Genomic DNA, 13,040 nt, shown 5'->3' on the forward strand with positions numbered 1-13,040 from the left:
GAATAAGTTTTGTGAGAGAATTCAACGACTTTTGTTTAATTTGAGAATTTATCTAACGATTAGGTAAACACATCTAATATATATATTGTTTTTTTTAATATTCTAAGAATACTAATCTTTACCATGAAATACAAAATTTATGCTTAGGTTATGAAGTTTTTGATTTATTAATGAATAAAGTCACAGGTGTCCGAATAAATGTTGTGATGACTGTATGTTCATATGTGTTTGCGAATGCAAGTTCACGTACACACACACACATACGCAAAAGAATTTTTGAGTCGTCGTGACGATGAAAAGTAAAGGGTCCGAGAATGCACTGAGCAAAAATAAATGAAACTAACTTCGGGAAATCGAAGTTTATATGCCCTTAAAGTTTACTATTGAATTATAGGATCGAATCAAAAATTTATCATAACTAAGCTTTAAATATTTTCATTCTTTGAATCGATATGTTGAAATGTAAATTTTTCGTTAAATCAAGGTTTAAGATAGATTCACCTCTTAATGCTGATCAAGAATATATATATGGTTTAACTAAATTATAATATAATATAATACAAAATAATAATATAATACATTCATATGACAAATCAGAGTTTAAAAATCTCATAACTAAGCCAAAAACGCATTAATTTAAATTCGAAAAGCTGTCTTGTGTTAATTTTTATTAGGTTAATAAATCTGAATACTCAATTAAAAATTTAAACAAACTAAAATTTATATCAATTTTTTTTGACAATTGCATTATTCATTATAAAATTTTGAAAATTGCAAAAAATTAAATTTTTCTCTGGCACTAGACCGACTCGGCTAATGATGCTGATCAAGAATATATATGATCTATAGGGTCGGAAATTACTCCTTCACTTAGTTTTAAGCTTCTGACTAAATTTATAATACCCTGCAAGGGTATAAAACTGCAAAGTTTAAAGTTTTTAATTTTACATTTTCGATAGTTCCTGGCAGCCGTATAATATAAAATATTAAAAATTACTCATTTATCTGGGTAGATAAATATAAATTGAAAAAAGATTGATATATGTATATTGTTTGATCGTTTCAATGCCAGCTATATGATATAATTATCATCACCAAAGTCTTTCCCAGTTATTTATAATGGGAATTAAAAACTATATGCAAGAGTATTTAAAGTTTGGCTTTCCCTTTCTTTATAATTTTAATATTTTTTTTAACGTAAAAAACACAAATTAAAATGTCTTGTAAATTTATTTACAACGTATTCGTTAATGTCTCTACAAGAACACTTATATTTACTATTAACTAATGTGCAAAATTCCTGAGTGCAGCCACAACGCCAGTGCCGTAGATCAGCTTTTCCTCGACCCGCTGCCAGGCAGCTAGCTGCACCTCAGAAACGCTACGCAGCGCCCTCACCAACTCCGGGGACTCGGTCAAGCCAAGGCCGTGGGATCGTAGGAAGACACTCAGATAGGATTGAGCTAGCTCAAAGTTTAGATTAGTTCCAAACATAAACTCCATTAGCTTGAGGAACTGCAGCATGGCGAGGAAGGTACCTCCTGCTTCCGGATGCAGGGACTTGATTTCAAAGTCTATTATCGAGGGACCCAGTTGGGTGAGGTGCGACACAGCGGATGGAAAGTCATAACTGGTAGCAGTTCCCTCCAGTAGTCGTCCGAAAGCAGTTAGATTGTTCATTGCAGAGGCCTTTCGAATGCGTGAGCTCTCGTCCTGTTTCTGGCCATTCTCCACATCGAAGCGGAGTTCTAGGCCAGAGACTGTGGGCAGAAAGAATGGAGCCAGCTTGGGAGCCTTTGGCGGCGCCTTGGGTTTGTTGCGTTGCTTTATCAACTCCAGATCCAGCAGATTCTGCCACCGCGATGCAGCCAATCCGGATAGCGTTATTAATTCTTTGGAAAGCTGAGTGGGAGTCTCATACTTGGCATCGATTAGCTCGCCAAGTTTTGTCTCGTCCTCGTCGTCAATTTCCAGTTTTATTAAACCATCCTCCAATTCCATAGCATCGCAAACATTGGTGGGTAATCCTACATAAGGAGCAGGTTCCCACGGATCGATGGAGCGCAGAGAAATCTGATTGAAGAGCGTCCGGTTGGCCCACAGGTAAATGCCCAACAGATTGACATGAGCTGTGGCGAGAAAGTCGCCGTTGGGCGACATGGTCAGCGAAACGCATGGCGCCTCTACTCGGAAGTGATCTACCATGTAGGAGGAAGGTATGTCCCACACCTTTATCGTTGAATCCATGGCGGCGGTGATCAGCCAACGGCTGTCCGGACTGAATGTGAGGTCATTCAGCTTGGCCGTGTGGCCGAAGAATTTGCGCACAATCACACGCGTATGCATGTCCATGACGAACACTTTAAAAGTCTCCAGTCCGATGGCCAGCATTGAGCTCTCGCGGTGCTGCCTCATCATGGTCACTCCATCTGCCAGGCGAAGAACGGCCACAGGCTTGTCAACTTTTCCCTTAAAAGCCCAGAACTTGACGAGGCCCTCCGAGCAGCCAGAGACCACGGTCTGGTTCAGATTATCGCTAGCCACACCGCGCACTGCCTTTTGGTGACCCGGTGAACCGTAGCTTGCACGATGTGCTCCTGACTGGATATTGAAGCGTTCGATGTCGCCAGTGCTATAGCCAACGATGACGAAGTTGCCGCAGTGGGTAAGCACGAGGCAGGTGGTTTCGCTTTGGAAATCGCTGCGGTTCTTATTTTGGAACTGCTTGGGCACCAGGCGGTGTTCACCCATGCGGTTCTTATCGAATGTCCAGGTGGTGGTCTGAATAATGCCCGCATGGATGGCGGCTATGTTGTCCCACTCCTTCTCACGTGCTGTGTCCGATGTGAACTCCAGGATGGGCGGCATGGAGAACTTGTCGTACTGGAAGCGGTCTAAAGAATAGATGAAATAAAATCAATTGATCTGCTATAGATATATTCAGTAACTCACTTTTCTTTTTGGTTGCCTTCCGGTTATAGGTGGCCCTGCCCATGCTCTTGTTCAGCGACTCGGCGATGGTGGAGAACACCCTCATTGTGCTATCCTCGCCGGAGGAGAGAATTGACACTCCAGAGCTGCCATGGTATCTAATGCAGAGCGGTGGCTTCGTGTGACCTTCTCTGATCCTAAGTTGCCTCGCTCCACCGTCTGACATGTCGAACACAAACATTTTCATCGAGTTATCCGGCGAAGTAGTGAAGACCACAGGCTCATTAGGCAGACAAATAGCAGTGGTCACCGACTCCTCATGGGCCTGCAGTTGGCCGGCCAACTTGCGCTCCTCCAGATTCCAAAAGGCCATGTAACCGTTGCTGCAAGCAGATACCAGGATCGGTGGTCCATCCGTGCGGAAGGCTAACCTGGTTACCTGTCCCCAGTCCTGCTGGAATCCCATCAGCACCTCGTCAAACTTGAGGTTCAGCACAATGATTGCGCCGTCTCCGTGACCCACGGCCACTACATCCAAGGCAGGAGCAGGTTCAATGCAGGTGATCCTACTCTTGTGATGGCTCAAGGTGCAGACCACGGTGTTCTTCTTGATGTTCAGGATCTTAATTTGACCCTGCTGGGACCCCAGCAGTATCTTGTTGATATAAGTGGGCGGGTGGGCCACTGCGGTGATTTGGAACTCTTCAGGGCGAAAAGGCACCTCCAGATATACGTCCTCCGTGGGTATGTTCCACACTTTGAGGACATTGGCACGATCTATGGCAATCAGATTCGTGCCAAAGGGCAGCAACAGGTGAACATCTTTTTGGTGGCCGCGGTACACGTGCCGGATGTGCTTGCCCGCCCGCCAGGCGAATATGCACTTGTTGCTGGCAGTGTACGTGTGCAGGCGATCCGTGGCCAGAGCGGTGATCTCATCCGGATGCAGACCACTGACATGTATCAGCCGGAAGTGGCTGGCAGTGTACACTTGGAAGGAGCGACCGATGCAAGTGATTAAGAGTGTGTCCCTCCGGCGCTGCACGTACCGGGTAACGGCTGGAACATGATTGCTCACATAACCGAGAGCCCTGTTCCGCCGAAAGATGCAGCTGCTCTCCTTGAAGACAGAACGCGTCTCTACCGCCTCTGGGTTTTCAACCGTCGGCAGGTGCGTCATTTTTTAGTAGTTGCTTTACTAAATTAAATCATTTAACAAATGAAATGTTTACGGTTGAAGCACGTGTGACGCAGTAAGACCAGTTCTGTTTCTATTATTGATTTAAGGATTTTGGTCCCACGGTAGTTGGTCACACCTAAACGTTTTTAGAAATTGGCGTTGCCACAAACGGCCAGGAAATAAGGCTGCTTAACGGCGCTGCCATTTAATAATAAACGTGAGAGTGACTTTAGGCTGCCTGATACAGAACGCGGATGTTACCATTCGCAGCAATTTTGAATTTTATAAAAAACATAAAAGGAAGCTAATTTCGGGAAGCCGAATTGAAGTTTGCAATAACTCATTCAAAAATGCTTGAATTTTAATTCGGAAAGCTTTTTTGCCTATGATTTTATTAGCTTTTATAATCAGCATACTACATTTAACATTTTTTTTAAATTAAAACTTTTATAATAAGATTTTTTATTTTTTTTATTTTAATCTCTATTAATTTATTAAAAAACTATAACGTAATTTTCTTGTGATCATGATCTTGACATGAATAAATCGACTTGGCTGTTGATGCTGATCAAGAATATATATGATTTATAGGGTCGGAAATGACTCCTTTATTGCTTTAAGAATTTTTTACTGAAACTATAATAGCGTGCAAGGTGATAAAGTTTAAATCAACCAAATCTGATTAGAAATATCTGAAATGTAGATTAATTAAACTGTCATACTGTTTAATTTAACAGAAACAAGTCAATTTTTCTTTTTGCTTTTCTAGCACATTATATATTTTTTAACAACACTTCTTTTTACAAATATAAACTCGTTTTAATGTTGCGCCTTTTGAATTTACATATACACTTATAACGATTAACATATTTAATTACATAGTTTTCCAATGAGATATGCATCGCTATTCAGTTGAATATTGGAGTAAATATTATTTTAAAGTATAATTACAACTATATGTAGTCTTTCGCTTTCCTCGTAAATAAACATAAATAATATATATATATATATATATGCATGTATTTATTATATAAATATTGAAACACAACATTGCCGTTTTCTTCGTTTTATTTTTCGTCTCCTTCGTACTCTTTCTCTTTCTTTTTTTTTTGTCACTGAAATCCTTACCAGCCCCTAAAAATTTCAGTTATTTTTTTTTAACTTAGCAGTTTTATGCCTAAGCGATTAGCATGAAAATTGATTGCTGTATGTGTAGACATTTATCAAACATTTTATACAAGTTGCGAAAGTGATTAACATTCATTAGTAATTCATATGGTTTTTGTTGCTGCTGATGTTGTTTGTTGTCTGTTTGTCTTTCTGTTGTTGTTGCTCCTGTTCTTGAGGTTCGTTCCAGTTGTTGTTCTTGTTTTGCAGGTTGAGGAATTGTGAGTGTCTACGTGATTTTGTAGCTTTAATTTAGGGCTTACTCTCCCCAGAATTGGCTAAAGGATAATCCAGTTCACTGAGACGGGTAGCCGGTCGTCGGGGGCGATTGAACTATAAATTGAAAAGAAAATTTAAATTATTATATGTTGTGAATAATGAAATGCACAAAAAACAATTTAAAAAAATAACACAATAAAATTTTAAAGTTTCTAAAATTCTAGGTGTAATATTTAGTGAAAAATATTATGTTTGTGCTCTTAAATATCAATTCAAATTTTGTTTATATTTAGGTTATTTTTTTAATATTAAATATTTCCCGCTGTGTGTGGCACCTACCCATGATCTCATGATTTTGTAGAGCACCTGTCGAGCGGGATAGTCATTAAAGTCACCCTCGGGCGATACCGCAACCTGTTCGTTTGGCGCCATCATCGGCAGCAGGCCATTTGGACGAATATAGTCCTGGTCCTGACCACCGGAGGCTGTTTCACCCATTCCCACACCCGTGCCGGTCCCAGATCCAGCGCTAAGGGAACGCTTGCCATGTCCACCGTAGCACACATGTCCAAAGGCCTGGCATCCCTCTGCGGAAAGATGAAAAAGTGAATTAGTTACAATGTGTTACAAGTGTTGCCCTTACTTTTGATAAGTGTAAAATATAGAGTTGAAAAATGAATGGCAATATATAAAAGTTTAATTAAAAGGACATTTAATAAACTGTTTTATGTCAACAAATTTAAATATAGATAAAAATACTTAGGGAAATAAATCATGTTTTCTGTCACATTATAAAATATGAAACAAAATACTAGAAATATAATTTACAATTTTTGAAATGTAAACAATCCATTAAAAAGCTTAATATAGACCTTGTCAGTGTAATAGGCTCATCACCTAATCGATATCAGGACCTCCCATCCTTTTGCTTTGATTTTCTCCATAGGCATGTGCATTTCCCAGCCATTGAACCACCCCCACAATTTTATGCCCATTACTGGGAGATAGACTCCTCCTGTGATTCCCTGACTGCCGAAATCTTTAATCGCTCGCCAAAAGCTCAAGAGAGACATCCTCCGATAACCATTTGACCCCATGACGGTTCAATTTCATTTTGTTTGCTTGTCTGATGCGGTGTGTGTGTGTGAACAAACTTTTGACTTTATGCTATTTTTGAATTTCCGCCCACACACTGGAGAGCATAAATTTTCGTGTTGCACTCTTGGGAGTTGTCCTTGACATACGCACAATGTAAATGCAGGATGGCAGCGGTTGGTTGGTTGGGAGGATTACCCAAAAGTTGATGGGTTGCTTTTCTAATCTTTACGAGTTTTGTGAACTGTGATAACCGTAGTCTTGAAATATTTTTAAACTTTAACTTCAGTTCAGCAATTGTTAGAAATTGTTAGATTGGTCATATTTTAGTATTTAAATTAAGTCTTAAATGAAGTATAAAATGAGCTCTCAGCTGATTTCCAAACAATATTTAAAGCAGGGTATTTGACTTTTGAACAACTTCCTTTTGTGTCTGACTTACACCATTTTCCATGTAATCGCTTTGGGAGCCCTAAATAAGTTTACTAGCCATCAACTTAAAAGCCGTTTCAAAGGCCATCAAATCAAAAAGTTTTCGTAATTGAAGCAAATCGGGAAATCCCATGAAATGGCCACTGAAGGCTTGGTATTTGGTAACTTGCTTGAGTTTCTCTATTAATAATTTCAGCATATGTATAAAGATGTCACACACACATTGTCTCTCCTTTGGAAATGGTGGCAACTTGGAAGGGAAACGGAAATTGCAACCCTCCCTCGATGCTCTTGTTTTTGCCATTTAACTTTTCCGCAGCTGGAAAAACAAAGACGCCCGTGTGGCACATTTGTTTGTCTTGTATTAAACTGCAACAATTGATGCCGCCTCGATGGGCGTGGATATGATGCGGATGTGCATCGGTTACGACACCCATTTATGGCTTTGTTTTTCGAGATAAATTTAATGAATATTTCATGGCAGCTTCAGTTGAATATTTCCCAGAGAAAAGCTTTAAAAATATGAGTACGGGTGCACTTTAAGTGAATTGTTATTTTTTTATAAAAGTTCAGAAACGAACTCTATGTAGTTTAGGTTATTTTAAGACATATTTTATAATGTATTTTTATGAAATGATTACAAGGAAACCCATTAATTATTTTTGTTATCATTTTAAGGCCCTAAATCATGTTTACTTAGTTCGCATGCCGGAACTAGCCTGATTAACCCTCTTATCAGTAGATTATTATTTATGAGGGTTTAATTAATTGAAAAAAAAAATGCCAAATTAATCCCCACGAATCTATTAATATACAATTGTACTCTGAATGATTCTAAGTTTTAATTATTAAATATCGATGATATACTTACTTTTCGCTTGACTCTGTTGGGCGGCCAGGACCACGGTGCAGATGACAACCAGAAGCAAAGAAATTGTGGATTTCATGATACCTGAAAGATAGAGAGAGGAGCAAAGACAAAAGAGATGAGCACACCTGTTGGAGTCCAGAGTCTAAAGTCTGGCATTGACATTGCGAAGGAGTATTTCCCCGGGGCACGCTACACACTAATTAGGAAATCCGAGCACAGAGCGACGGCCGAGTTGAAATCAAATCCGGCAACCGAAAGTCCACATGCGCTTAAGAAGCTAATCCTGGCAGAAACTTTTGAACTATGATTTATGTAACGACCCCCTCTCCCACCCTTACAAAAACACAAAGACAATTAGCATGGACTTGAGGGCAAAAGGTGGAAGTTCTGCAAGCATTTGTTTATTACGTGCCTGGAATTTCTTAAAATGTGTTCATCAGCTTGCGGACATCTTTACCAAGAATGTTCATAGATAAAAGGTAAGTCATTTAATTTGTGGGGACCAGCATGAATTTTCTTACTAAATGTTTTTGGGTTTTGTGTGGGCCAAGGACCGAGATGAAACCTATTAAAATTTAGCAACAGCTGATGTTTGCCTTTAAACCATCAATCATACGACATGTGTGCGTAATTAAGTTTATTATTCGAAACCAAAACACAAGTCGCGTGTTGACTTTAAGAGCAATTTTGAAAAGGGATTACTTATGCAGTTGTTGTATAATTTAATTGTTAAGAACTTAAATGGGAAAATTGTTTTGGGCTCATTGGCTTACTAAAACGTTTTAAATTTGTGATTAAACTTTGCAAATGTATTTCAAAAATGTTTACAGATCCCAAAACAACTCACGTGTCTGCCTGATAAGTCTCCTTTCATTTTGTTCATTTGTATTTATGATAACATAAGGTATAAACGTTGATGTCGCCATCAATTATACGCCCCGTGAGTACGACTAAGTAAATAATTCAAGAACCGAACACGGTCGCGTGTCGCATTCAACTGCAGCCTGGAAAACTCACCTCAATCTAGATGATTAGCTGATCTTTAGTTTACACAATATACATGTGTATATACGGCAGGTATATTCTTTGTTTTCAGGGTTTATCAGCACTACACTTTGATTTATTATATATTTGTATTATGTTTGGCGTAACCTGGTTACTATATAGAAATCACAGATATGATTGGGGCGGATGTTTTTTGCCAGTTTTCAGTTTTGATATGGCAATTCCACCGACCGAATCCGAATCCCTGAGCACGATCTCACATTTTCAAGCTCCCGCCAGCGACTGAGACCGATCTGTGGCTCCCGCTCGATCTATATGCCACCTTCGGAATCTCATCTCTCTGCGGTATTTTTTGTTTCCTTTCGACGACCCACTGATAAGCGGCGATCTCTTCCGTAATCTCCACGCAATCCGTGTCACGCGTCTCACTCCCACTCTTATAGATTTTCCGCCTGCTTTCCTTTTTTCCCAGCCCCTTGGCTATTTTCAGATGCAGGGCGGGCTAAATTTATGGACCAGCCGATAAGTGGAAATTAATATAAAGCGGGCGAGCAGTAAAAATCATCACAACAAAAACACCCACGCACTGCGAAAACAATAACAGCATTCTCATGACACGAAAAAAAAAATAATAATAATAATTGTTTACCAAAGGCGGCAGGGCGGTGGCAACACTCGACCCTTGGGGCTTATCAATTTTCCCAGCTATTTAGTTGTGATAATAATGCCTTAATGAGATGTTGCTGCCACACAAAGTCCCCACAACACTGTCACTAATACCCGTTCGTGTGGCTTCCTAGGCCGTAAATTCTGGATTTCGAAAAAATTTCCACAGGTGCTGGGATTCTCTCAAATAATTTATACACGTGACAAATTTATAGACACTAATGGAATCAATACAAAATGGGGATCAATCTATAATTTGATATGTCAGCAGCGAGATTATATTCTAAACTCATTATTTTTCTTTTCTCAGCTATAATTTATAGGTAATATTTTAAAGAAAGGAATTTTAATTTTAAATATAATAGTTTCTAAGCTGTTTTTTTTTCTGAGTGAACTCCCAATTCAAAGTTCACGATCGGTTTCCGTGTGAAATTCTCTAATCGCCGGCTGATAATACTAGCAAAGACAAAGCAAACAGCTGCTAACCAGGTCAGGCAATGGAAGCGTGCCTCTGGCACAAATCGTTTCAAATCGGATCAGATTGCTCTCCTCTCTAACAGATTAGCCTGGTTTAAATCAAATGGGGGAAAAACAGGGCAGGAAAAACTAAATTAAGGCGGTCCTTAAGTGAGGTCAAGACTTTCTGAGGTTTTACGCACTTGAGTAAAGTCAGCAGACAAATCTTTTGAAAGCTAAAAGTTGGTAAGTTAAACTCAATGAATGTCCACTGAAAATTGCAGATGTCAGAGTATCTTAATATTTTATTGAGTAATGTTAAGCTTTTTAATAAATTAAATAGGTCAAAACCCTGTGAGAACAATTTCAAGATTTATTTCCTTATTATTGTCTCAAACTTGGACTTTAAAAAATGTTTATGTCTGTCATAAAATCTTCTTTCATAATTTCCCCCTGACTCTGTTCTCTTTTATTCATTTATGCTCATTATGCTGCATATTTCATTGAATCCTTAATGACTAGACTATATAATTTAATATTTATCTCCTTTGGGAGCAATCGCCTTTTTGCATGCACAACTCCCATTACAGAGCTCTGAATTCCTAATGAAAAGTGTGCGCTGCTCCGGGAAAAAGGAAAAACACTCAAATCAAGTTTAAGTTAAAGTTTCCCAACAGCAACCAGTTGCGTCTTGTCCGTTTTCAGTTGCCAAGGATAATGCCTGATTTATACAGCTGTTCACAGGAATGTGTTGACTTTTAGTATCTTCAACTTTGAAGGCGGAAAAGGAACAGTTTTGTGGTGATTCGGAGTCTCAACTTTGACAGCGGGGGCACACGATGGCCTACAGCCATTTAGTGGGAGTTATCAAAAATAAATCAAAGCGGAAGATGAGGCATTTAAAACCCAAAACCCACTCACCCACTCTAGGCCGGGAGTCTACATAATTATGGCTGCTAATCTAATTCGATTCAATTAGATTAGACAAATAAACAAAAACGGTCGAGGCCCAAAACAGGTCCCCAGGGGAACTGGCAAATTAATTGCCAACAAATGTAAGCCTAAACGGGGGAAACTTACTTTAATTGTAATCGAAGGAAGTTATAGCATTGAATATTTGAGTTAATTTGTAATAAAATATGCAAATTATGTACATTTTTAGAGGATGGTTTGATGGATTAATGATTCGCATGATATTCAGCGAATTTTGAATTTTTCATTAATATCAAAGCTTTGGAATTTCTTGGACTAATTAATTAATCTTCTAATAAAAGATTATATGTTCTCTGATTTATAAGTGTATACTAATTTCAATAGTGGATTATATTTTATAAATAAATGTTTAGTTTAGTTTAAAAGAGAGTCTTTTAATTATACTTTATACATAATTATATTACTTTAAATGAATTTCGAATATTTAGAATATTATTTGGTTTATGATCAGAAGTATGTTTTCTTTAAATTCTTACGTTTTTCTTCTGAAATTAAATATTTTTTAGGAAGAGCTATTAAAAGTACTGGTAATAGTATCGGAGGTAGTGACCGTAAAAATTTATGTAATATCACTTTATAAAACTTTTGTATTTCCTTAAATATTTTACAATGGAAAACTGGAAATTCTAACCCCGAATTATGTGTTAGAAGATTTAAAATTGCTTTTGTATATGTTCATATTTCCTTTTAAGATTTGTATTTTAACTTATTAATTCTTTTATATCACTTCCTGGGACATTTCCTAATTTCATAATCTAACATCTAACAGAAACTCACCCATTATAGATAAAACGAGTCGCGAGGGACGTAAACACAATCTAATTTCACTGCCTTTATAAGGCGACACCTACTTTCACTTGACTGGTAAATAGCTGGGCCAAAAGAAATGTCCTTGTTCTGTCGTCCTGGTCCTCGTCCTCGTCCTTGCCGGATGGTTTCGCTGATGCTGCTGCTGCTGCTGCTGTTTGACTGCAAGCCGGAGTTCTTTTGGTCCTGTCAAAGGCGAGTAGGCCAGCTTTATAGCTGCTCTTTGCAGCACCTGAGGCCTGTCCGTGTGTGTGTGTGTGTGTGTGTGGGCCGGCTCATGGCAGCCAATCAGAGACGAGAGCCGAGTGCCGAGCAATGGACACGAAGTACTTTTGCCTAGAAGCATGCTGCGAAACGTCAAATTTAGCCAACGCGACCAGATTTATTTGCTCGCCCGCGGATGTGAATGAATTGCCATCATTGGTAGGCTCCAGAGTGCTCCACGAGTGCCACGTTACCTGCTGACGTAGTTGCCGAAATTGGAACGGACCCAGTGCACTCTGGCCCCAAAAAGTGCTTAGCGCTTAATTGATCCACAATTCAATTGAATGATTCCCCAAACGATGCCCTTTTTGGACTCCCTTTTGACTGTCTTTTAGTTCGGTTTGAATATCCAATTTATTTCTATTAGTTTGTCCCTTTTAGAGCTTTTATGGAATTGAAAAATTGAATGAAAATGTTGACTTGATAATTAATATATGACTATTATAAAAATATAAATTTTAAGCGTTTTGAAAAGGGAATATATCGATTTAGATATCTTTTTGCATTGTGTTCAAACTCTGTTGTATTAAAAACATAATTATTATACTTTCTTAAAAAAAAATATAAATAAATTGTTAAAATTTATTTGATAAAATGTATTTGGTAATGAATGTTTATTAGCCAAACGTCGTATTAGCTTTTATATTCCTTAAATATTAACTTTAAGCTTGGTAACTTACTTTTTATTAATTTTTCAATTAAAAAATATTGTGTTTGCCTTTTTTTTATAATTAGCAAAATTTTCCAGAATAGAAATATATTATATTCATTTAAAATGCTGTTCCTTCCCTTGCTCAGCAGTTGTTAAGTCAGGTTAAAATATATCAGCACCTCAGCTAAAATTGATTTTAATGCATTTCTAGATTGCATATATTCTATATTCTAAGGTTCAATTTCCGCTTTGATCAGCATTTGTTAAAAAATGATTCCTTCAAAAGGCTTGTTCTAAAATAG

The 13,040-nt window shown here is 38.2% G+C and overlaps 2 protein-coding genes across 4 annotated transcripts; both read right to left on the reverse strand.

Moving 5' to 3' along the window:
- Positions 1-1,211: 1,211 nt before the first annotated feature.
- LOC110184298 (WD repeat-containing protein 36) lies at positions 1,212-4,213 on the reverse strand. Its single transcript, XM_020952790.2, has 2 exons — positions 2,953-4,213; positions 1,212-2,894 (listed from the first exon to the last, which is right to left on the reverse strand). Exons 1-2 carry the CDS (start codon positions 4,109-4,111, stop codon positions 1,285-1,287), a joined length of 2,769 nt encoding a protein of 922 aa, XP_020808449.2. The 5' UTR covers positions 4,112-4,213; the 3' UTR covers positions 1,212-1,284.
- A 948-nt stretch (positions 4,214-5,161) lies between these two features.
- CCHa2 (neuropeptide CCHamide-2) lies at positions 5,162-12,009 on the reverse strand. 3 transcript variants are annotated; one of them, XM_020952858.2, is made up of 4 exons: positions 11,867-12,009; positions 7,896-7,976; positions 5,837-6,084; positions 5,162-5,611 (listed from the first exon to the last, which is right to left on the reverse strand). In XM_020952858.2, exons 2-4 carry the CDS (start codon positions 7,969-7,971, stop codon positions 5,531-5,533), a joined length of 405 nt encoding a protein of 134 aa, XP_020808517.2. In that variant the 5' UTR covers positions 7,972-7,976; positions 11,867-12,009; the 3' UTR covers positions 5,162-5,530. The 3 variants fall into 3 exon arrangements, with proteins under 3 accessions (XP_020808517.2, XP_020808510.2, XP_020808506.2); XM_020952851.2 differs by lacking the exon at positions 11,867-12,009 and adding an exon at positions 8,913-9,857; XM_020952847.2 differs by lacking the exon at positions 11,867-12,009 and adding an exon at positions 8,743-9,226.
- Positions 12,010-13,040: the final 1,031 nt, after the last annotated feature.

Source organism: Drosophila serrata, unplaced genomic scaffold (assembly GCF_035046125.1).
Source record: "Drosophila serrata isolate PLE 108 unplaced genomic scaffold, ASM3504612v1 contig_382, whole genome shotgun sequence".
Classification (NCBI taxonomy): domain Eukaryota; kingdom Metazoa; phylum Arthropoda; class Insecta; order Diptera; family Drosophilidae; genus Drosophila; species Drosophila serrata.

Coding starts and splice junctions, on each gene's coding strand:
- LOC110184298 (XM_020952790.2), bottom strand. CDS start 4,111: ATGACGCACCTGCCGACGGTTGAAAACCCAGAGGCGGTAGAGACGCGT. Junction 2,895..2,952: donor GAAGGCAACCAAAAAGAAAA/GTGAGTTACTGA, acceptor TCTATTCTTTAG/ACCGCTTCCAGTACGACAAG.
- CCHa2 (XM_020952847.2), bottom strand. CDS start 8,821: ATGGCGACATCAACGTTTATACCTTATGTTATCATAAATACAAATGAA. Junction 6,085..7,895: donor CCAACAGAGTCAAGCGAAAA/GTAAGTATATCA, acceptor ATCTTTCCGCAG/AGGGATGCCAGGCCTTTGGA. Junction 5,612..5,836: donor ACAAAATCATGAGATCATGG/GTAGGTGCCACA, acceptor TTCAATTTATAG/TTCAATCGCCCCCGACGACC.